Below are 22,421 nucleotides of genomic sequence, written 5' to 3' on the forward strand. Positions count from 1 at the left end.
GACATGGCCCTCATCTCTGGCCCTGCACTAGAGAAATATGTCAGCAGGTACGCCCACCCACCAATCACAACATTAACACTGACTTAAATGAGTTTGTCAGGTGGTGGTAATACTAGTTAATGTAGGATACATGATAGATAAATATTCTCATGACAGATAAATATCCTATTAAAAGTGTCATCCAATTTATCTTTTTTTGTGATATCCTGTTTCTCAGGAGGTTACAACTGCATCCATGATACCTTCAGGAGCAACAGTGTTTGCTGCCAGCATAATGATTGAAGCAGAGAGCATGTCTGAAGCCTACTCTTGTCATGATGTGTTTCTGCTCTGTCTCCTTTTCGTCCTTTTTCCTCTTCTCCCTTTTCTGCCAGGTGTGTTGTGTGCGAGGCAAAGGCGAACATCATCGCTGTGCACAGTCAGACAAGCCTGGTCCCGGACTGTCCTTCAGACTGGGTGTCCCTGTGGCAGGGATACTCCTTTGTCATGGTAAGAGGATTGCATTGCACACACGCACTCATCTAAGCAGAGACACACATGCACGCTAACATACTTGCAAACTTTGCTGTACAAAATTCTTAGAGATGGAGAAAAATTAATGCTCCGTGTAAATGTAAGCCATCTGTCAGTATGCTCTGCTAACTGAAGTAGTGTTGGGCTTGTGACTGATGATTAAAACTAGTCTCAGGCTTAATATTGTTTTAGTGGTAAATAGTCCATTATTCACAGAAACTGACATCAGTGACCTAGAATAAATACGTTCTGTGATGTAAGTGCATTTATGACCCTAATAAATGGAAGTTTGTTGAGTGAGGACGTCACACCACTTGGTTGTCCAGTTCTTACTGCTCTCAGATATTTAATGATTGTTTTAAGGTTTAAAATGTTTTAGGCTGTTTCTCTTAACACGCATGTCTGCCATTATTCTGTCCCATCCCCTTTATTCATCCTCTCCTCTTCCCTAACTCTCTTTCCGCCATCCACTGCTGTCCAATTTCATGTCTCCCTCCCTTCTCACCTCTCTCTCGATATCACCACTTTCTCTTTCTCTGTCCCTTCATCCTTCTCTTCTCTCCTCTCCCATCCTATCTCATCTTCCACTAGCAACTGGGTGCTGGTGCTGAGGGCTCAGGTCAGCCCCTGGCATCTCCTGGCTCGTGTCTAGAGCACTTCCACAGGATTCCTTTCATCGAGTGCCACGGTCGGGGCACGTGTAACTACTACACCGACTCCTACAGCTACTGGCTGGCCTCTCTAGACCCAAACAACATGTTTAGGTATTTGAATGTCTGTGTATGACTGAGGGAGAGAGTGAGAGAGAGAAAGAAAGAGTATCCTCATGTGGATATTTGTGTGTGTAAGTGTGTGTGTATACCTGTGTGGTCATGTATTTGTGTGACCATGCATTTGGGTAGAGATGTGAATTTGAACATGTGAGTGTCTGTTTTCATGTATCTATAATATACAAATATGAAGACGTGACTTCCAAAGTTCCCATTAATTATTTGACTTATCAACAAAGTATATCCATTGACAATAAGTAGATAAGGGGAAAGTACTAAGTACTTTCTAATATTATAGACAATATTGTATGTGGTATACAGCTCTGAGTCTTCATTTTATGACACACATTTATCCTCACCAATGTCTGTTATGGCTCTCTGCAGTAAACCAACTCCACAGACGGTGAAGGACACCCCTGGCACCCTCATCAGCCGCTGTAGAGTCTGCATGAAGAACTAGTCCAGGGGTCAGAGGGCAGAGGTCACTGCCTACTGCAACAGACTTACACACATATGACCCTGGCACGCCACCATCAGTGCCTTCAGTCACGTGACTTGAAGATGGAGTCATGTGACCCTGTGGTGCTAACTGTGATGAGACCAGCTTTTTGAGTTCAAACAGCCATCTCTTACTTTCTTGCTTTTCCTTTTGTCCTTTCCGCCTTTTTGTACTTTCAGTGAAGCTATGAGAGCATCTTTGTGGCTAGATGAATTGACGTTTAGCTGAATACTTGCATTTAAGCACTTCGGAGAGTATAAAACCAAACTGTATATGGTATCATAATATCATGGAACTCTTTTCATACATTTCCTGCGGTCTCTTTTCCACTCTTGCTTTGTCTCTTAAGGTGACATTGAGTTTTATTATTTGGATGTACATTTAAAATCAAATATGCTTTATTGACATTACCATTTTTTGCAACAATGTTGACGAAGCAACACATACAGAAGTATTAGAAAATAAAAAATGTATTTGTCTGTCTAGGTGACTTATAAAAGTCTGGTGCTATGGAAAAAATAGATTGTCTCTTTTTATATATGTATATATGAAATGCCTATATTTATAAAAATCAGTAAAACCAAAGTAAATCTGAATGTGTAGGTTATATTCAACACTACATCAGGCTGTTCAGAATGCTTGAACATAGAATGGGCATCATTACAAACAAACAATAAACAAAACAATCATACACTCATATCAGGCGTAACCAAACATTTGAAGGGAAACAAGTCAACAGCAATATATTAGATATCAGAGTGCAGTGAAAGTACTAAGCTGATATGTTAGGAGGTAGTCTACTATCAGAACAGCTACTTTGACGATGGGTTTGCTAAAACTGTAGAACTCTGTATGTTGCCTTCATAAATGTCTGTTACATATATTTTCTTTGGCCATGGCTCTGAACTCAAATATAGTATAGTAGCCCAACCCCTAAGAACTTCCACTGGCTATTTGGCTAACAATCATGGTGCACCGACAATACGTTTTGTACACTGGTAACAGTGTCTTACCAATGATGTACATGCAAGTGCAACTGAATGCATGAAAGACAAAGAATTTGACAACTGAAAGGCAAATAGAAAAAAGGGGTTGGGGTTTTCATGGTGTTAAATAGGAACTCACAGGGTTTTTGTTACTGATGTATTCATCGTTCCCTCACTGGTTTTAGACCAACACTGAGTGCTGCTTTAACCTTAGGTCTTAAATAAATGTAATATAAACCTAAATTGAATTTACTGTCATTAAATAAAGCCCATCTAGATACACAAATTCCACATTCTTAATATGGAAGTATTTCCTTTTTTTTTCATAGTTCCTTAGCGCATACAAATGACCAAATTAGATATCTTTCATTTTCAGCTTATGAACACACCAGCACCGTCCAAGACTGGAAAAACTTTGTTAAGTACTGCCAAATTTACCAAATCTATCCAACCAATGGGTTATGGTGTTATGGTTTTTTGAAATTCCATTTAAGATTACATAACCACCTCATAGCAAAACAAAGACAGCCTCTGTATTGATTATCGACTTGCGATAACAATATCAGCTAAGAGAGAAAAAAATGATAAAATGAAATAATCAATATAGAGAAGACAGCACAGCATGTGTTTCTGATAGTTTCTGACACTGTACAATTAACCCCATTTTCCATGGCATGTTAGATTGTTGTTACTTTTTTGTAGTTGTAAATTATTGATCTGCTGTAATTTTTTTATCAGACAAAGAGGATGTGATGTACTGTAAAAAGGTTGCATAGAGTGGTAAAATGTGCACAGCATAGTGACTTTAGAAATGCCCTCAACAGCTTAAAAGGGTGTTAGATTGTGTGGTGTTGAAGCCAGGATGGGCGTAATAGCCCAGAAATACCATCAAGGATAACATATTATATTGGAAGAGATATGTAGCCATCACATTTTTTATCATTTGTGCAGTGATGTACTTATGCCATCAGGGTCAGACCTACTGAGCTTTATTTGGGATTTTAGGTGCAAAATGTCAGAATGTCTCTCACATACAGCTGTTCAGCAACTGTCACTTGCATAACAGTGCATACTTTCAAAACCTTATCTTAATTAACATTATTTGCAACTTAACCGAATTTGCATTGTTCTTGGGTACAATACTGAAGCTTTGATTCTGAACATCATAACACATCTGCTAGCTGTCACTTCTTGTTGTGGGAGGCATGTTGTACTCTCAGTAAAACATTAAAAACATTTCAAAGCCTGGTCTCTCTGCCTTTTCTTCTACACAAATGAAATGTATATTTTATAAAATATACAATTGTAGGTAATCATCAGTTATCTTTTGGGTCATCTTTATTTCAATTTCAATTATTTTGGATGATCCACAATTCATATTAATTTAGTCACAAATTGTCTTCTGCTTAGATCCAGCAGATTACAGTCCAAATGTTCCAAAGTAGTTAATGGGAATGAGACACTTATGCAGGCACACAGAAGCACCTGCACAAACACACACACACTACATAAAGCCCATTTTGTGTGGGGCATCCTGTCCACATGTCTGTGTTGTGTTTGAATCAGATTAGTCGTAAGTGCAGAGGCTAAGTGTTTTACTGCTGCTGTCTTTGAAAGAACAATTATCCTCCTTGGTGGGGGGGGGGGGGGGGCATTTCAGCAGGTGTTTTACCTTGTCAACCACAAAGCAACTTATCAAAGTGCATGTGAAAGCACAATTATCCTAGCGAGATAGGAACCAAATTGTCAGGAAACTGAATTTTAGCAGGTGTTTCAGCAGGGGCTTCTATGCCACTCATTTAAGGGCCTTAGGGAGATAGGAACAAAATCAAATTACAATACTAGAGAACAACTGTATAATTAATTAATTCACTTATGATACTGAGCTTTTACTAGAAGGTTCTGGCCAAATTGGAATATTACTTGGATGAACTTCATTACAGGAAATTCTTTCCACTGAGTTACATTTTATGACTAACCATTCCATCATTGCCAGGCAACCTGGCCAGCTGTCACTCACCCCCACCGACTTTAAAAAGGGGGTGATGAGGAGCAGCCACCAGAACCGCAGCCAGCGCCTCACAGCCAAGACCAGCACCAAGACAATCCAGCACAGTTCCACCAGGTTCAGCCCAGCTCATGATGAGGTTCTCTGGGATCCACTGCTCCCTCGCCCTACTGGGTCTGTCTCTGGTTCTGTGCAGCCACAGCGCCAGCTCACAGCCGGACCTGGACCTGGATCTGGACCTCCGTCACCATAAGCTTCTCCAGAGAGCCCGAGCTGCTGGCATGGCAACACAGGTGAGAAACAAGACAAACACAAGAGACACAAGACAGGTGGGACACACAACCGTAGTCCATAAACAAAAAAACAAGATCTTAGATAAGCATTGACGAGATACACAGCTCAACAGAGTTAAGGCGCATCATACAGGTTAGCACAACACAGCCAGGTAGCATGCATGAAGACGTATATAGAGAACTGCTCCGTTAGCTTGTAATGTATGTACACTCTCAACATAAACACTTCAACAAATTCAGTAGATCAGGAGATTTTCCAGAATGCTTTTCTGAAACCAGAATATTTCAGATTTCTAATATAATGCCTTCTCAGCCTGTGTGAATGTTAGAAAGCAGATGTGTGTATGCAGTGGGTCAAACAATATAATGAAGGTGTTTTACCGTCCACGTGAGCATTCTTATGTGGGATATTCTTTGCTATACTGTCCCCATTTTCTCCTCGTTCCGACGCAGGAGTGGAGTAAGCGTGCAGTGGAGGACCTGCTGTCCCAGCTGTCCCTACCAGAGGCAGAGACTCAGGACAGGGAGGTCTCTACGGTGGGGGCCGCCAAAGATGACCTCCACATGGAACGTTCTGCGGAGACCAACAACATTCCGCCTAAGGATCGAAAATCTGGCTGCAAAAACTTCTTCTGGAAAGGGCGTACTTCCTGTTGAGTCTCAATCCACTGTTACACCACTCGGTCAATGAACATCCACTGTGGTTCAGCCCTGAGCAATCTGATGTAATGGCATTCTGTTTGAGTGGCTTTAATCTCCTCAATGGATATGTAACTTGTGTAAATTATTGAAATAAAAGTAAAGCTTCAATTACATTTTTTGGCTCCTCCTTTGTTTTGTCCACTTTATCAACTGATGATAACATACAACTGTTTCACCTCTTTTGGTGGCCTCCTCTAAAAAAAGGCAAGCAATGTGTCTTCAGCTGCCCAAGCCTTTGAGCTACTCAGTGATCAGTCAACCTACTGGGAGCCAGTGAATGTTTAACAGCAGAGGAGTTACATGTGTCTTCTTTGGCTGATCAAAGGCTGAACACGCTGCCACATTCTAAATAATTATCAACGGTCTCACAAGACTTGCAGACAGGCTCGTTAAAATTGTATTGCATATAGTTTACAAATAACCTGGGCCTGCACACAAAGTTGTGTTGTAGCCTATATTTTGTGAGGTAGTATCTGTTATGTTAGTGAATGAATGCTGCCCCCTATAGGCTAGAGAGTGGATGAGTTGTAGAAGGTACTGAAAAAGATACAGTAAAGCTCCAGTCATCTACCAACCTGGTGTTGTCTCACCTTACTTTACTTATAGGCGAATTTACAACTGTTTCCAAAAACTTAGAGATAATATTCAATCAGAGTCAAAAGTCCGGAGTCCGATAAACTGAATTTTTATTTAGTCCTGCAGACAGATCATCCAAATATGAGAGTGTTGGTCCATGGAACAGCTCTGAATCTAAGACCCAATGCATTGTCTTTTATACTCATAATTCGTCCGTTTATGCAAGTCATGGATATCACCTTATCTAAAAATGACCCAATCAGAATATTCCCTCATACTTTCACACATTTTATCCTCATTATTAGCCACTCAGAATATTCTCGCTCCCCTGTTGCGAGGGGACTTTTGCTTTGGGGAGGAAAGATCCTCCTGCCAATTTTCTTGGTTATCACATGATGAAAGGCTATGTTTGGCCTTGACTGGCATCATCTTGTGTGTGTATATGAATGGTTGTGTGCGTATGTGTGTATTTGTGTGATTGTGTATCCATGTGTGTAGGTGTGTGTGAATCTGTGTGTGTGTGTGTATGTGTATGTGTAATTGAGTGTTTGTTTGAATGTGTGTATGTGTTTATGTGTGTGTGCGTGTAAGTGTGTATGTGTGTACGTATGTAGAAGTGTATATCTGTATGTGTCGTCATTGTAGAGGGGACATGATAAAATTTTAGGTAGGTAAAACAACTTTCGCCGATATCTCCGTAAGGGAGATGGGTTATGTGCTCAAATTTCCTGGGATCAAAGACGTTATACATCCACTCGCAAAAAAGCGCAAGACATTCAATGTTCGTCTGTGGTGTTAGCAATGAATGACTCGAGAAGGTCTTGCAATTTAATTATTCCTTGTCGGCTGAATCGGTAGCGCTCATACAAGAACTGTGGGATCCCTCCTTTTGCTGGGGGGTGTGGCAGACTTAATCCAGGTACTGTTATTTTAGCCTGCCCTGGAGCAGGTTAGTGCTAAGAGATATGTTACTATGGTAATTTATCAGAAATTGCTTCGCCGAACCCGATAAAGGGGCGTTCTCTTTTTTTTTGCCTGGAATCTAGCTCGCTAAACCGCTTAGCGAGCGTTGCCCAACAGTACCCAGGAAGAGAAACAGACTGTTGATAGTTGTATCACTGCGCTTTATTGCCTAGCTGAGCACTGTGGCTATGGGGTGGGTGCTACTCAACATTTTTAAATTTTATAGCCAATTCAATGGCGTAAATACGTCCACTACATACACGTATCATATTTGCATGGAGGTTACTACATGTAAACCAGCAGATACTAATTCCTGCATTCAAATAATATATTATGAAAGTTTGGATGAAATGGTCATTTATTATCACATAAGCATTTAATTATCACGGCAAACAATTACGCGGCACTGAACTGTAAGTAAAGTTTTAAAAAGTTAAAATAACTAAACCTGTAATTATTTCTTGTGAACGAATATCATTCACGTCTTACTAAACATAGACACTCGAAAGTGAACGAGGTTAATAAGTCCTTTCTGTTTCCTCTTCTGAGCCTATGCAGGTTACGTGAAAAAAATATCCAGAGCCCCGTATCCGAAGACCCAGTCAAAATGAACGAAACATTTCGGTTTTCTCTAGCTTTCCATGCTGAGCCTATGCAGATCACGTGAAAAATGATCCAAATACTTGTATCCGGCAGATGACCTAATCGTTCACCTCCCGACCGTCTTTGGATCAACGTTTCGTTCATCTGCCGGATATCGGGCTTTCGTTCAATGATTCGTTCTTTTGCCGGATATCAGTCTTTCGTTCAATGTTTCGTTCTTTTGCCAAACATGTCTTTGGGTCAATGATTCGTTCTTTCGCCAACCGTGTCTTTGGATCTATGATTCGTTCATCTGCCGGATATGGGTATTTCGTTCAATGATTCGTTCTTTTGCCGGATATCGGTCTTTCGTTCAATGTTTCGTTCTTTTGCCAAACGTGTCTTTTGTTCAATGATTCGTTCTTTTGACAACCGTGTCTCTGGATCTATGATTCGTTCATCTGCCGGATATGGGTCGTTGGATCATTTTCCACGTGACCTGCATAGGCTCAGTACAGTCAGCTAGAGGAAACAGAAATGATTCGTTCTTTTTCCGACTGGGTCTCTCGGATACGGGTATTTGGATCATTTTTACGTGACCTGCATTCAACAAATCATTTCTGTTTCCTTGGCTTAGCCAATGCAACAGTCCCAGTTGTCCCGATGCGCGGTCATGAGAGGACTCGTTACTCTCGAGTCGTTGTAAGGATTCGTTCAAAATGAACGAATCGTTCACGAACGACACATCACTAGTACACAGCAATGCCCTGCTCGCGATGAAACCTGCAATAGTTGTCATAGGAGAGGTCATTTCGCAGAGTGTGCTTGAGCAGAGCAGTAGACGAAATTGGAGCAGCTACAGACATTGCTTCTGATGAAGATGCTGCATTTTTGGGTTTAGTTAACTCACAAGACCCAGACAAAAGGTGGGTGACAGAACTTAAGATAAACAAGCATAAAACGCAGCTGAAGATAGATAGAGGGGCAGACGCCACCGTTCTCCCTGAGTCAGAGTTCAAGGCGTGCAAAAGTTTCCCACCATTAAAGAGGTCTGACAAAGTCCTATACAGGGCAGGAATGAACCGCCTCCCTGTAAAAGGAAAATTCACTGCCACACTGAAGAGTGCCAGTTTAAAAGACACCAGTGAGCAGGAGGTTTACGTTGTATCAGGGCTGACGTCAGGACTACTTGGTCGCACTGCCACTCATTTAAGGGCCTTAGGGAGATAGGAACAAAATCAAATTACAATACTAGAGAACAACTATCAGGAAACTGCATTTCAGCAGGTGTTTTACCCAGTCAACCGAAATGGAATTTGTTGGTATGTATAATTCTAATTCATTCACTTATAACACTGAGCTTTTGCTAGAATGTTCTGGCCAAATTCGAATATTACTTGGATGAACTTCATTACAGGAAATTCTTTCCAATGAGTTACATTTTATGACTAACCATTCCATCATTGCCAGGCAACCTGGCCAGCTGTCACTCACCCCCACCGACTTTAAAAAGGGGGTGATTAGGAGCAGCCACCAGAACCGCAGCCAGCGCCTCACAGCCAAGACAAGCACCAAGACAATCCAGCACAGTTCCACCAGGTTCAGCCCAGCTCATGATGAGGTTCTCTGGGATCCACTGCTCCCTCGCCCTACTGGGTCTGTCTCTGGTTCTGTGCAGCCACAGCGCCAGCTCACAGCCGGACCTGGACCTGGACCTGGACCTCCGTTACCATAGGCTACTCAAGAGAGCCCGAGCTGCTGGCATGGCAACACAGGTGAGAAACAAGACAAACACAAAAGACACAAGACAGGTGGGACACACAACCGTAGTACACAAACAAAAAAAACAAGATCTTAGATAAGCATTGACGAGATACACAGCTCAACAGAGTTAAGGTGCATCATACAGGTTAGCACAACACAGCCAGGTAGCATGCATGAAGACGTATATAGAGAACTGCTCAGTTAGCTTGTAATGTATGTACACTCTCAACATAAACACTTCAACAAATTCAGTAGATCAGAAGATTTTCCAGAATGCTTTTCTGAAACCAGAATATTTCAGATTTCTAATATAATGCCTCCTCAGCCTGTGTGAATGTTAGAAAGCAGATGTGTGTATGCAGTGGGTCAAACAATATAATGAAGGTGTTTCACCGTCCACGTGAGCATTCTTATGTGGGATATTCTTTGCTATACTGTCCCCATTTTCTCCTCGTTCCGACGCAGGAGTGGACTAAGCGTGCAGTGGAGGACCTGCTGTCCCAGCTGTCCCTACCAGAGGCAGAGACTCAGGACAGGGAGGTCTCTACGGTGGGGGCCGCCAAAGATTACCTCCACATGGAACGTTCTGCGGAGACCAACAACATTCTGCCTAAGGATCAAAAATCTGACTGCAAAAACTTCTTCTGGAAAGGGCGTAGATACTGTCCTCAATCCACTGTTAGGCCTACACTACTCAGTCAATGAACATCCAATGTGGTTCAGTCCTGAGTAATCTGATGTAATGGCATGCTGTTTGAGTGGATTTAATCTCCTCAATGGATATGTAACTTGTGTAAATTATTGAAATAAAAGTAAAGCTTCAATTACATTTTTTGCTCCTCCTTTGTTTTGTCCACTTTATCAACTGATGATAACATACAACTGTTTCACCTCTTTTGGTGGCCTCCTCTAAAAAAAGGCAAGAAATGTGTCTTCAGCTGCCCAAGCCTTTGAGCTACTCAGTGATCAACCTACTGGGAGCCAGTGAATGTTTAACAGCAGAGGAGTTACATGTGTCTTCTTTGGCTGATCAAAGGCTGAACACGCTGCCACATTCTGAATGATTTTCAACGGTCTCACAAGACATGCAGACAGGCTCGTTAAAATTGCATTGCATATAGTTTACAAATAACCTGCACACAAAGTTGTGTAGTATATTTTGTGAGGTAGTATCTGATCGCCCCAACCATTGACTGTGAATCGACTGGACCTCGAGACACAATGCTCAGAGAAATATAGTTGTTCATCAATTATTGTAACACCCAAATTGAGGTCAATGAAGATAAACTGGAGTTCAATTTGAGAAAGATTGAGCTCAAGGTAGAGATCCTGTCAAAAGTGGACTAGCAGAGGAATGGCAACATATTTAAAATACGTTTACATTTAAATGTATACTTTTTTATTTTGTAAATAATCCAAAAAGATATAACATCAAGATTAGAGGGCATAACGTGGATTGACGTAACTCTAGAAAATCTAACGTAACTGGAGAATTACCTCTGACGTAGCGAATAGAAGGTTCCGGAGTAAACTGTACGAAGGTCAATGTCTATTTAACCGAGAGGCAACTGTGTGTTCCCTTACGTCGTTGCTGGTTTTTCGTTTTAATTCCTTGTTAGCTGATTCTGAGAAAAGAGACCAAAATGCCAAGAGGCAGTCGCAGCCGATCATCAAGAATGGCTCCGCCGAGGTATGTGTAGAAATTAAATTAATTGATTTTTGGTAGCAAGCTATTGTTAGCATGTGAGCACAGGACGACTGATGTAATGTTGCTACTGCTAGCTAAAGTTAGCTTGCCAAAGATAACGTGTCAACAATAGTTGAAGTGTACTGAGTTAGTTCGCTAGGTGTTTCCACATATGTACTTAAACAAACGTGTTTGTGTATGGTAGGACTTATGTTCATCGGTATGTTTGCTATGCAGATACTATATTAGTAAAGGTAAGCAAACATAGGTAGCAATCACGTTGCTAGCTATTACATCAGGTTGTTTTGGCTGCCTGGGACAAGGTAATTAGAATTCCTGTAACGTGACTGATTAGTGTCCCGAGAACTCAAAGCTGGGTGGTGTTTACATTATAGATTGTTGAGCATGTATGTTGCTTTTTCCAGCTATTCTGCAGCACCTGCTAGAATGTCTTCTCCGCCACCTATGAGACAGGCTCCTCCACCATCCTACGCCCCGGCTCATGCTCCTGCCCCTGCATCAGCCATGGCTGCTCCCGCTGCCGCTGCACCTAGGCAGCCAGGGATGTTTGCCCAGATGGCCTCCATGGCGGGTGGAGTGGCCATCGGTTCGGCTGTGGGCCACACATTAGGACATGCTATGACGGGAGCCTTCGGTGGAGGAGGACAATCTGAGGCCCCTAAACCTGATGTAACCTATCAGGTAAGCAGAGAACTTGTGCATACAAACACTGAATAAGAATGTAATTGAGCCAACATAAAAGTTTACATATGTGTTCTATGATAAGAACACTTAAGCTCAGTTGTCAGCTAAAGGGATTTGTTTTTGTAAATCCCTTGACCTTTGTGCTTCTAAAAGGGTGAGAACTTTGATGAATTGTAGAAATTCTCAATATTCTATAGACATGACACAGAGTAACCAGAAACCCATGAGTCATCTGTCCCTTGGTTGTTCTGCAGGAGCAACCCCAGGGTCAGCCCATGTACCAACAGCAGCCAAGTTACCAGCCAAGTTACCAGCAGCAACCCATGTACCCGCAGCAGCAGGAGTCCATGTTCCAGCAGGAGACTCCCCAGCAGAGCCCTTGCGGATATGAACTGAAACAGTTTATTGAGTGCGCACAGGCTCAGAGCGACCTCAAGCTGTGTGAAGGATTCAGCGAAGTGCTCAAGCAGTGCAAGTTCTCCAATGGTGAGTGTGCTCTGAGGCAGTGACTTCACCTTTACAGAGAATGAGGAATTAAAAACAGAAAGGTCCTCAAGGATTAGAGCTGTGTAACCTTTAGGAATTCAGGATTACACTTCAGCAGACTGGAACTTCAGATTAATAGAGCTGATGTTTGTGGGTAACATGCGGCAGCTAAGTTGTGCAGACAGAACAACTTGTTTCAATAATACAGTCTTGCATCCGTCCTACAGACACCATTTTATAACTACTAAATTACTTAATTCTTATGTGAAGGCAGTTGTGCAAATACATTGTGCTGATTGGCCAAAGAGTGTATATAGAACAGCATACTTACATATGCATATTTTGATTATAACTTGCATTTGATTTTATTATTATCATCATCTTAATGCTATGTTTAAATATGATCCTGTGTGTCTAACCTATTCTACTTATTTTTGTTCCACAGGCGTGTCGTGACCACATCAGGATGCTGCTGTCGTATGCACAGAATCAGCGCACACTTTAACTCAATAAATGTATAATTGCTTTACCTGACAGACTGTGTGATGACATCTCAATACAACACTTTAAACAATATTTCAGAGTTAGTACTCTCTTGTCTGTTATCTGATAGATGGCATAGTTGATTTATATATAATTATAATTTTTTTTGCGTAAATGTATTCATAGATACAGAATAAAACCCATACAGTATCATGTGAGTTTGGCTTTCTGTGTGTGTCTTTTTCAGTCTTTTTCAATCCTCCCTTTTCCCCATATAACTGATGGGACTTTTATCTCACCAACTTCCATACATCATCTGTGGTCAGGCTTGATTTTGATGGAATTTGTGTTAACACATCCATCCCACCACATCTAGTAATTTCTGCTAGTTATGTTCCTACTGGAAGTCTGCCTGTCTTGAGGTGTAAGGGGTTGTTCAGACTCACAACCTTTCCTAGTTTTACCCTATTGTCACCCAACAAGAGGTAATTGGTTGACTCAGCAGGGACCCTCTTTCCCTTCTTTCATTTTCTCTTTAGTCTATATCAATATCTTATTATCTGAGCTTCTCGTGAGCCAATGTTATTCCACTTTCAGACAGATTTTTGTTAATGTAACGGAGCTTATCTATGCCGCTGTTGCTCAGGGAGTGAGTGGGGTCTTACCTCAGGTCAGGGGTCTTGCTGTCTGGCAAAGTGTATGCTGTTATGAATGCAACACTTGTTATGATTGAATAAATATAAATATTTGCCATCATGTGTTATATAATGAAATTGCTCCTGTACAGTACCTTATATGGACCGTGAATGTCTCGAAGATGCTGAACAGAAATTGTTCTGATGTGCATTGTCCTGTTCATATGGCTACAGTAATCTCCCTGAAAGGCAGTGTAGGCCTACGAGATGGAAAACGGGTACAGCCTGATTTATGGTCTGAAAAAGTGTAAATAATTATAAAACATGGTGCATTATGATATGGCCCATGGTATTCTTTATATGCAGAACGAATTGCTCCTTGAAAAATGTTACATTGCAATGACACCATTTCAGACATCCTATCTGGGTTTTCTGGTACAGAGATTCTGAAATAGAGAAACGCTTTGAAACGACTCACACCAGAACTGTCTCATTATTATCGCGTAGTGTGGACATACGCAGGGGGGCTGCACAAGAGCTAATAGCAGCAATTTATTTTTGGTTCATGACATTCACAGTTGCCCTTCTGAAGTTAACGGCTGGCGTTCCTCCTGGGTCTTAATGTCGGGACAGGCTAAAGCACCAGTTGAAAATTTCATTCTAAGCTTCATGCGATTGTACTTCATGGATCATATTGAGCAATAATAATGGAGTGTACTGGCTACTTGGAATAGCAGCTCCTTCTTCAGTTTACAGCGGTCACGACACAACAAGGTAAATGGTATGTTTTTGCGAAGGCTAACAATCGCTGTAATGCCAGTGGAGTATATGGGTAATATTTTAGCTTATTACGAGTATGAACGTTTTGCAGGCTTACAATTCGTTACTTGTACACAAACAAATAAGCTCATTGATTTCCTGAGACATCAGCCGTATGGATTCTCCTGGAACAGCCGATATAGCCGATTGAATTACCTTTTCGTGGAAATGCCACCGCAATACACACAACATGCTGGTTTGTTTTGCTGTAGCAAAGACAATGTAGTCAGCAGGTTTGTCTGGTCAAACATTGTATCGTATCAGTAAGAGTAAACTGTTGCACCGCCCTACGAAAGACTACAATTTTGCAAAAGCCAGTGACAGTATACAATCTGATAGTTTTAGTCACCAGTAATCTTTGCTCGAAAAATAAAATGGTAATTTTGCATCAGTTTCGCTGATATTGCGGTGGAAAATTCATAGATCATACCTACTAACACAACTTCCTTATACCTTGTTGCTACAGCTTGAAAGAAGAGTGACCTCCAACAACTGGCAACATCTGCAGACTGCTATCCAACACCTACCATGGCCAAAGAGGATGAGATCCCTGACTGGGCAGGAGCCCAGGAGTTTTATAGCAAATATGACCCGAAAGAGATACTGGGAAGGTAGGCTACAATTCAGTTTTTCATATCACAGTTCCTAAACTCATACTTATCATTCTAAACTGGTGACATTCCTAGTCATATAGGATATAAGATACAATATCCCATCATTCACTGAAGATGTTCAGAGCAAAGCATTCCTTTCTGTAATGGCCAATGGTGAGCGATGAGATATCATAAAATGATCAGCCTTGCTACCATTTTTATTAACAGTGTAAGTAGGAAAATACATCTTGCAACCTTGAATGAAAACCTCCATAAAGGAAACCTAACATAATAACACAGAGACAGACATTCCCCATGATTCCTTAAACAAGGAACTAAACGTGACATTAGCCTACCACAATACTTTTAAATGTTGCATTGCATAACCTACTAGTCTAGTACATTAAAGTCTGTGTATAAATAGTGCACGTGTGCTAAGGCATGGCCTACAGTATCATTACCACACAGTTCACTCAAGCCAATCATGGCATCTTGTTTGTATCCTAGCCAGATTGCACCCTTGTTTGTCAAGAGCTTCAGTGAGAAGAACATCATGTTCCTCCTTCTTTGACCCCTCTAATCTAGTATCTGTGCAATGTAGCTGCAGACACTTTCTTGTTACTTTCAGTTTTGTCCGTTGCCTCTTCATATTTTCTCACATGATGAGTAGTTTTCCCCAGAAAGTGAATAGACCTAAAAATACTACTTACCTTTCACTAATACTAATACTTTCAACACTACTGTACCTATAATAATCCGAGGCATACATTGATGTTAAAGACTCAACCAATCAAAGTCCTATGTGATAAAGGTGTGTAAATAGGTAATCTATTACCTGGGCTGACGCACTTATGTGTTGTTTATCTGGTCAGTGTTGCCATTCATAAAGTAAGTGTATTACAAGACGCTCTGCATTATCTGCCTTATCCATGTGAGTTCTCATCAATTTCTAATCTTCTACTTTCCTGGGCTGCTGTGTTTAATCTTGTTTGAATGAAGATGGAAATCTTTGTGAACTAGTCTGATTTAAAGTCACATAGGTCATTCATGCAGTTCAGTTCATCAAGGGTCTTTTCTTACCTGGCTACAGGGGAGTGAGTAGTGTTGTGCGACGCTGTATTGACAAAGGCACTAGCCAGGACTTCGCTGTGAAGATCATTGACATCACACCTTCCGACAAGATGACACCAAATGAAATTGAGGAGATCCGAGAATCGACAGTGAAGGAGATTGACATCCTCAAGAAAGTCTATGGACAAGATAACATAAGTAGGACTTTAAAATATGCTTTAATGACACCTACAGTACCTGCAGCCTGTCAACCAAGCATGTCTATGAAAATATTCCTTATACAAATGTAGCCGATTTACTGTAATCTGTACCTCTTTACCAATGTTATATGCTTCTACATCTGCAATGTTCATCCTTAGCAGTGACAGCTTAGTTTGTTTGGAACTACAGTTGATGGTTCGGTTTCTATCGTTTGTGAGAGAACATTTTCTTTTTTCTCTACAGTCCAGCTGAAGGATTGTTATGAGACCAAGGCCTTCTATTTCTTGGTGTTTGACTTGTAAGTGTAAAATGTCATTATGAGTAGTAATCTGTTAATCCTATATTTAAATCATATCAGTAAATATACATTCATGAACAATACGCTATACTTATTTACAATGATATATAAGCACTGGCATGTAAAAGAGGTTTTGCATTCACAGGATGAAGAGAGGAGAACTCTTTGACTACCTCACTGAAAAAGTTACCCTGAGTGAAAAAGAAACCAGGTTGGAAATTATTTTGCGTCTTTAAATTTTCTGTTTAACTTCCATTGACTAAAAACTCAATCTAAAATTTGGATTTGTAGCTGCAAACAAATTGTCTTTATGCCATTGATCAAAGTGATCAGAGAGTCAATGCGAATGTACTGAAGGAGAACTCCGGTATTTTTTTTTATTTGGGGCTTATTTTCCCATGTTTTTGGGGACAAATGTTTTACAAGAGACAAAGCGATTGAAATCGGTACATTATTGAGTTAGAACCCTACAACTGGCAACCACAAAACAGCTATACAATGTAATCCTATGGGGGCAAGGATCTGCGTCAAAGTAAACCACTTGTTTTATTCACTGATAGGCTCATAATGTTATAATTAGTGTCTGACAACATGGAAAGGATCCCTACAGAGATACACCTATGTCTGTTTACCTCAATAACTTAAGAGACACTGTTGAAATTCACTTGACCCGGAAGAAGAATAAGGCAAACTAATGACTGTAGGAACAATTAGTTACAGTTACAGATAATAATCCAGTCCGTGTTTTTATTTGAGATTGTAGATAGTGTTATGGCTGAAGTAAGTTAGGTTAATTATTCCTTGGTGATGGATGAGTGTCTTCTGTTTGTGCGCCTGCAGGAAGATTATGCGTGCCTTATTATATGGCAACGACAGTATGAGCGCTCTGATAGGCTAATGCGTAGTAATGTCAGCCGCCTATTGCCGTCCTCACGGGTCAATACGGATCTGACGGCTGAGTGTCTTCTGTTTGTGCGCCTGCAGAAAGATTATGCGTGCCTTGCTGGAGGTGGTCCAGTTTCTCCACTCTGAGAACATCGTCCACAGGGACCTGAAGCCTGAGAACATCCTGCTTGACGACAACATGAACATCAAACTCACAGATTTTGGCTTTTCTGTGCAGATCGCTCCGGGACAAAAGCTGAATGGTAAGACTGGCTTCAAAATGTAATATGGCTCCCATTTTTCAGATACTTCTGGAGGTCATTATAGTCAAGTACAAACGCACATTATCATCGTTTTTTTTTTATACAGTATATCAGACACATTTTTTTTTTTAAATGAAAGACTTTGTAGTCTTGCCAAATGGTTCTCACCGCCTGTGTAATAGGTTTGTATTCTCACAGATGGACACAAGGTGTCAGTGTTTCACAGCCAGTGGAACCCTATTAACTTGGAGCAGCTGAATCATGTTATTTTAGCTCATGTGTCAAAGGTTAAGATGGAACAGGACACTGACTACCATGTGCTGCTCTCTAGTCACTGTGCAATGTGTACTGACCTTTCCAAAAGCCAACCTCTGCGACCCCTCTGAGGGCATCATGAAGCAGGGCAGTTAGTGGCAGATGTTCTATAGACATGATAAAACTGCCTCGAACATCGTCAGGTGTGCTGTATGCAGGATAAGATGTCAGATATACCATGCATAAGTACAAATAAGCATATTGTATTGATTTAGAAAATGATTGAATAACAGATATCAGGACTTCTATGTGTCTGTACTAAAGTATTTGAATTTGAATGAGAAAACCCTCAACAGAGAGACTTCAACAGAAAATGGGCAGCTTCCATTACCTCAACAGCAACATAGAACTGAAATGGTGTATGTCAGTATCTCTCTCAAATAAAAATGCCACAAGATTTGTTATCTTCACACAGAGCCGCCAGGAGGCCTTGAGCGGTATTTAAACCAATTGTATTTTACTCTAGCCAAGTGTGTTATTTTAAGACACCACATCACACAATCAAAATTTATATTTTATAATGTACAATATAATGGATTTGTGTTTAGCATGCATATTAGTCCATTACAGTACTATTGTAGTCAGTTGAACTGCTCTAATGAGGCTTGTATAAAATATAGTATGTATCTACCCTAAACTGCAGAGGTCTGTGGAACGCCTGGTTATCTTGCTCCGGAGATCATCGAGTGCTCCATGGATCCTCACCATGCTGGATATGACACTGCAGTCGACCTGTGAGTAGTCAGGCTTTGGCCTCATCTCTAATGAATGTTTTATCTCCCCAGAAAATTGACATTTTACATGTCCTTGAGCACATAAAGGTCACATGAGCCTGACAACTTAATAATTTGTGTTCTGCCTGGCACAAAAGATTAAGGTCATAGATGCACCTGAAGACCTGAATTCATAAATAGCAACAGATGTTTGTTGTCTCTGCTTTGTATTTTAAATATGCATCCCATTGTGTTATATCTTGAACTGATAACAACAACAAAATAACAAAAAACAACTGCTGACTTCAGTAACTAGGAATGAACCAGGCTTTGAGAGGGAGGGACCAGGCTCACTCCCATACTGCAGCAGACAAGAGAGAGCAATATTAAACACATCGCACAAGGTTTATATAGAAAGAGGTTTAGCGTTCTCTGGCGACAAAACAATTTGTCAGCAGGGATAACCACGTGGTGGGTCTCTGACGTCCAAGGCTCCCTGTCTTGCAATGATGTCAGTTTTGCACAAGGTCGGAAGAAGCACAGTTCGACCCTTCTAATCACCTCTGGTCCAAACATGCTCTTGTACATATGCAGACTAAGTGACACTTAATAATAAGTTACACACACACAGAAACGCAGAAAAGCCAGGTTCCTGCTTACATAAGCACATACTTTCCAGGGCCTTTTGGCTTTTGCCTCTTCATTATTTATTTCGTCAAAGTTGCTTGGACACACACACTCTAACCATACTTCTCAATGTGCTAGCATGTTCTGACAACACCAAGGAGAAACGCACTCTACCCCTTCCTCTTTTGATTTTTGGCTCATTTCCCCTAATGTCAGATGTAATTGTCAAAATATTGGTTGGATATATAGAAGGGAGAGAAAAAAACCTCTGCCCAGCAAAACAATATATGTCGCCTATAGGAAAGACCGGCCCTGCATTATTCATACAAGGTATATAGTAATACAAGGCACTTGATTAATATATTCTGAAGTAATTAACAGTGTTTCGAAATGATCTCCATCACTTTGTATCATACAATTGTCATAATTTGAATAAAACCAACTGTCATAATCTTAAAATGGCAGTGAGTGACTGACTCCAATGCTGTTGTGTTTCAGCTGGAGCTCAGGGGTGATCATGTACACGCTGCTGGCAGGATCACCTCCTTTCTGGCACAGGAAACAGATGATGATGCTGCGACAGATCCTCGCTGGGAAGTACGAATTCAACGGTCCAGAATGGGAAGACCGCTCCGACACGGTCAAAGATCTGGTGTGTTGATTTTGAGGGTCCAGAATGTCTAGACAGAGTTGCACCTGAATTTTAGAGCCTGTTTATTGTAGAAGGAATACACTGAATGTTCCCATTTTCCTATAGAGAGTTGATATTCCTAAAGTTTCATTGCATATACAGTATGCATACAGTATATACTCTTCTTGAAGTCTCTCTCCAATAATCTAGTGAAGCTTATTTATATGTTGATGAGTTTATTGTTTATGAGTATAATAACACACAAACAAATCAAAACGTATTTTGCATCTGTGAACAAAGGTAGTTTTAAGAAATTAGAGCTACAAAAAATATTTAAAAAACAGTAAAAACTATATTGTATGCCTTTTGTTTGTGATCCTTATCCAGATCTCTCGGATGCTGGTGGTGAACCCTGCGGAAAGATTCACAGCCACAGATGCACTAAATCATCCTTTCTTCCAGCAGTATGTTGTGGCAGAAGTCCGTCACTTCAGTCCAATTAGGAAGTTTAAGGTGAGAGAACACTCAACTATGACACAGTGTTATTTTAAAGGGGGTCTTTAAAAAGGGTTTTCTTTAAAACCTAGTGTGACTCTAGACCCTATGCTGTGGATGACATATTTGTAAATGCCCATGCTTCTATAGGTGATATGCATGACTGTGCTTGCCGTCATGCGAATATATTGCAACTACCGCCGGGCCAAGCCTGTGACGAAGGAGGTGATTCAGAGTGACCCCTACGCAGTGAAGCCCATCCGCAAGCTCATTGATGCCCAAGCCTTCAAGATCTACGGACACTGGGTAAAGAAGGGTCAGACCCAGAACAGAGCCGCCCTGTTCGAGAACACGCCCAAAGCCATTTTGCTCTCCATTGCTGCAGAACAAGACACCCCGCTCCATACGTGGTAACATGCATGGAATTTGGACACGGTACATTAAGGAAGTAAAGGAAATAGATTTGAGGTCATGGACTAGGTGTGATGGCAAAACCGTTGCCTTAAGGGTGTCGTTGTTTACTGAACAGAGGGGCACAATAAAATTAAATATTTTTAAAAGTAGGATAAAAGGTTGCAAATACATGATGTTCCTTTACATGTTACATGGAAGGATCTTCACTGAAAGTGTTGAATATTTAGATGTTACCTGGACAGGTCAATGTTCTGAAGGGTGAATACCCTGTGTCCTACTGTATGACATGATACTTCATATACACTGCATTGGAGACGTTATATTGATACACAAAAATGTCAGTGTTAGGCCGTGGAGGCTACCTGCAAAGCATTTCCGTGGAAATATCTTGTCATTTAAATGTCTGTCATATGATGTCATATCATGTTTTATGTTGATAGATTATTTCAGTTTCTAAAGTGTCAAAACAAATAGCATTCTTTCATTAATAAAATGTTTGCACTTTGTAATGTACGTACTATATTTCAGTGTTATTTATTAAAATACAGTGAAATGTCCAGAGCTTTCTTGTAGAGTATTCAGTGTGATCGCTGGGACTGTATTTGTTAGTTGCTGGGAGTGTATGCATGTTTGGTATTGCCTTGCAAATTTAACTTCATACAGAAAAAAAAACATATTTATTGGTGAATGTTATGAATAAACCAAATTATAACTCTTACCCCTTTCACATTCTGATATTGCTGAAACTGTCTGTGTGTGTTTGTGTGTGTGTGTGTGTGTGCGTGCGTGCGTGCGTGCATGCAATTTGGCTACAAACTCAATATGATAACCTGGTGCAGTCAGACTATTCTAATTATTCTCACTATTAGGTTTATTGTAATATATGGGCAGAAGCATATGTAACAATGTAACATAATGGATGATAACTGGTTAACAGTTTTATAATGGTACTGTTGACAGTTCAAACTAGCAATGTTTCCATTTTGAACATGGGTAGACTGTTTAAAATCTTTTCTTTTGTTTTACAATTTCAGTGCCATCAGTGACAAGTCAGTTAACAATATCAACACAGTACATGTCAGAGCCTGGGCAGAATGACTCAGACATTGAAAATGAATAGTAGGTATCAAGAACTGCCCTGACTTGTCAGTTCAGAGATAGTTCTGGGCAAGTTGATTTAAGGACCTGTCCACCCTGCTTTCCAAGAATATAGTTATAGGCCTACCCTACAGTTTTTATGGCATTGACCTTTTTCAGGACACAACCAAAGAAAGAGCAAGGTAAGCAAATAAACATACAAGCAAAACAGATGTAAAAAAAAAAAAAAACAGAAAGTCAATATAGTTGGATTTTACTCGAGGTGATCTGAGTAAGATCAGACCAGGCGTAGTAAGGATGAAGAAAGACATAAATACGGGTTCATTTGTGGGCTATTATGGATCAT

General features: G+C 40.6%; 3 protein-coding genes and 1 pseudogene across 5 annotated transcripts; all 4 read left to right on the forward strand.

Annotated features, from left to right (window-relative positions):
- Window positions 1-4,813: 4,813 nt before the first annotated feature.
- Window positions 4,814-5,726, forward strand: LOC308369912 (somatostatin-2-like; the record flags this gene model as incomplete). Its single annotated transcript, XM_080844474.1, is given in 3 exon segments — window positions 4,814-4,936; window positions 4,938-5,069; window positions 5,523-5,726. Coding segments are annotated over 3 exon segments (459 nt in total).
- A 3,610-nt stretch (window positions 5,727-9,336) lies between these two features.
- Window positions 9,337-10,361, forward strand: LOC308370303 (somatostatin-2-like; annotated as a pseudogene). Its single transcript has 2 exons — window positions 9,337-9,667; window positions 10,122-10,361. The product of its transcript is annotated as a somatostatin-2-like (transcript).
- An 831-nt stretch (window positions 10,362-11,192) lies between these two features.
- On the forward strand, window positions 11,193-13,235 carry chchd2 (coiled-coil-helix-coiled-coil-helix domain containing 2). Its single transcript, XM_080844329.1, has 4 exons — window positions 11,193-11,346; window positions 11,769-12,045; window positions 12,303-12,534; window positions 12,980-13,235. Exons 1-4 carry the CDS (start codon window positions 11,300-11,302, stop codon window positions 12,988-12,990), a joined length of 567 nt encoding a protein of 188 aa, XP_080700455.1. The 5' UTR covers window positions 11,193-11,299; the 3' UTR covers window positions 12,991-13,235.
- Window positions 13,236-14,215: 980 nt separating this feature from the next.
- phkg1a (phosphorylase kinase, gamma 1a (muscle)) lies at window positions 14,216-21,695 on the forward strand. 2 transcript variants are annotated; one of them, XM_080844854.1, is made up of 10 exons: window positions 14,216-14,433; window positions 14,938-15,082; window positions 16,155-16,333; window positions 16,580-16,634; window positions 16,780-16,845; window positions 17,619-17,782; window positions 18,741-18,831; window positions 19,936-20,089; window positions 20,456-20,581; window positions 20,714-21,695. In XM_080844854.1, the coding sequence occupies exons 2-10, from the start codon at window positions 15,000-15,002 to the stop codon at window positions 20,975-20,977; spliced, it is 1,182 nt and encodes a 393-aa protein (XP_080700980.1). In that variant the 5' UTR covers window positions 14,216-14,433; window positions 14,938-14,999; the 3' UTR covers window positions 20,978-21,695. The 2 variants fall into 2 exon arrangements, with proteins under 2 accessions (XP_080700980.1, XP_080700979.1); XM_080844853.1 differs by having other exon boundaries at window positions 14,216-14,426.
- Window positions 21,696-22,421: the final 726 nt, after the last annotated feature.

Source organism: Sprattus sprattus, assembly GCF_963457725.1.
Source record: "Sprattus sprattus genome assembly, chromosome: 9".
NCBI classification, from domain to species: domain Eukaryota; kingdom Metazoa; phylum Chordata; class Actinopteri; order Clupeiformes; family Clupeidae; genus Sprattus; species Sprattus sprattus.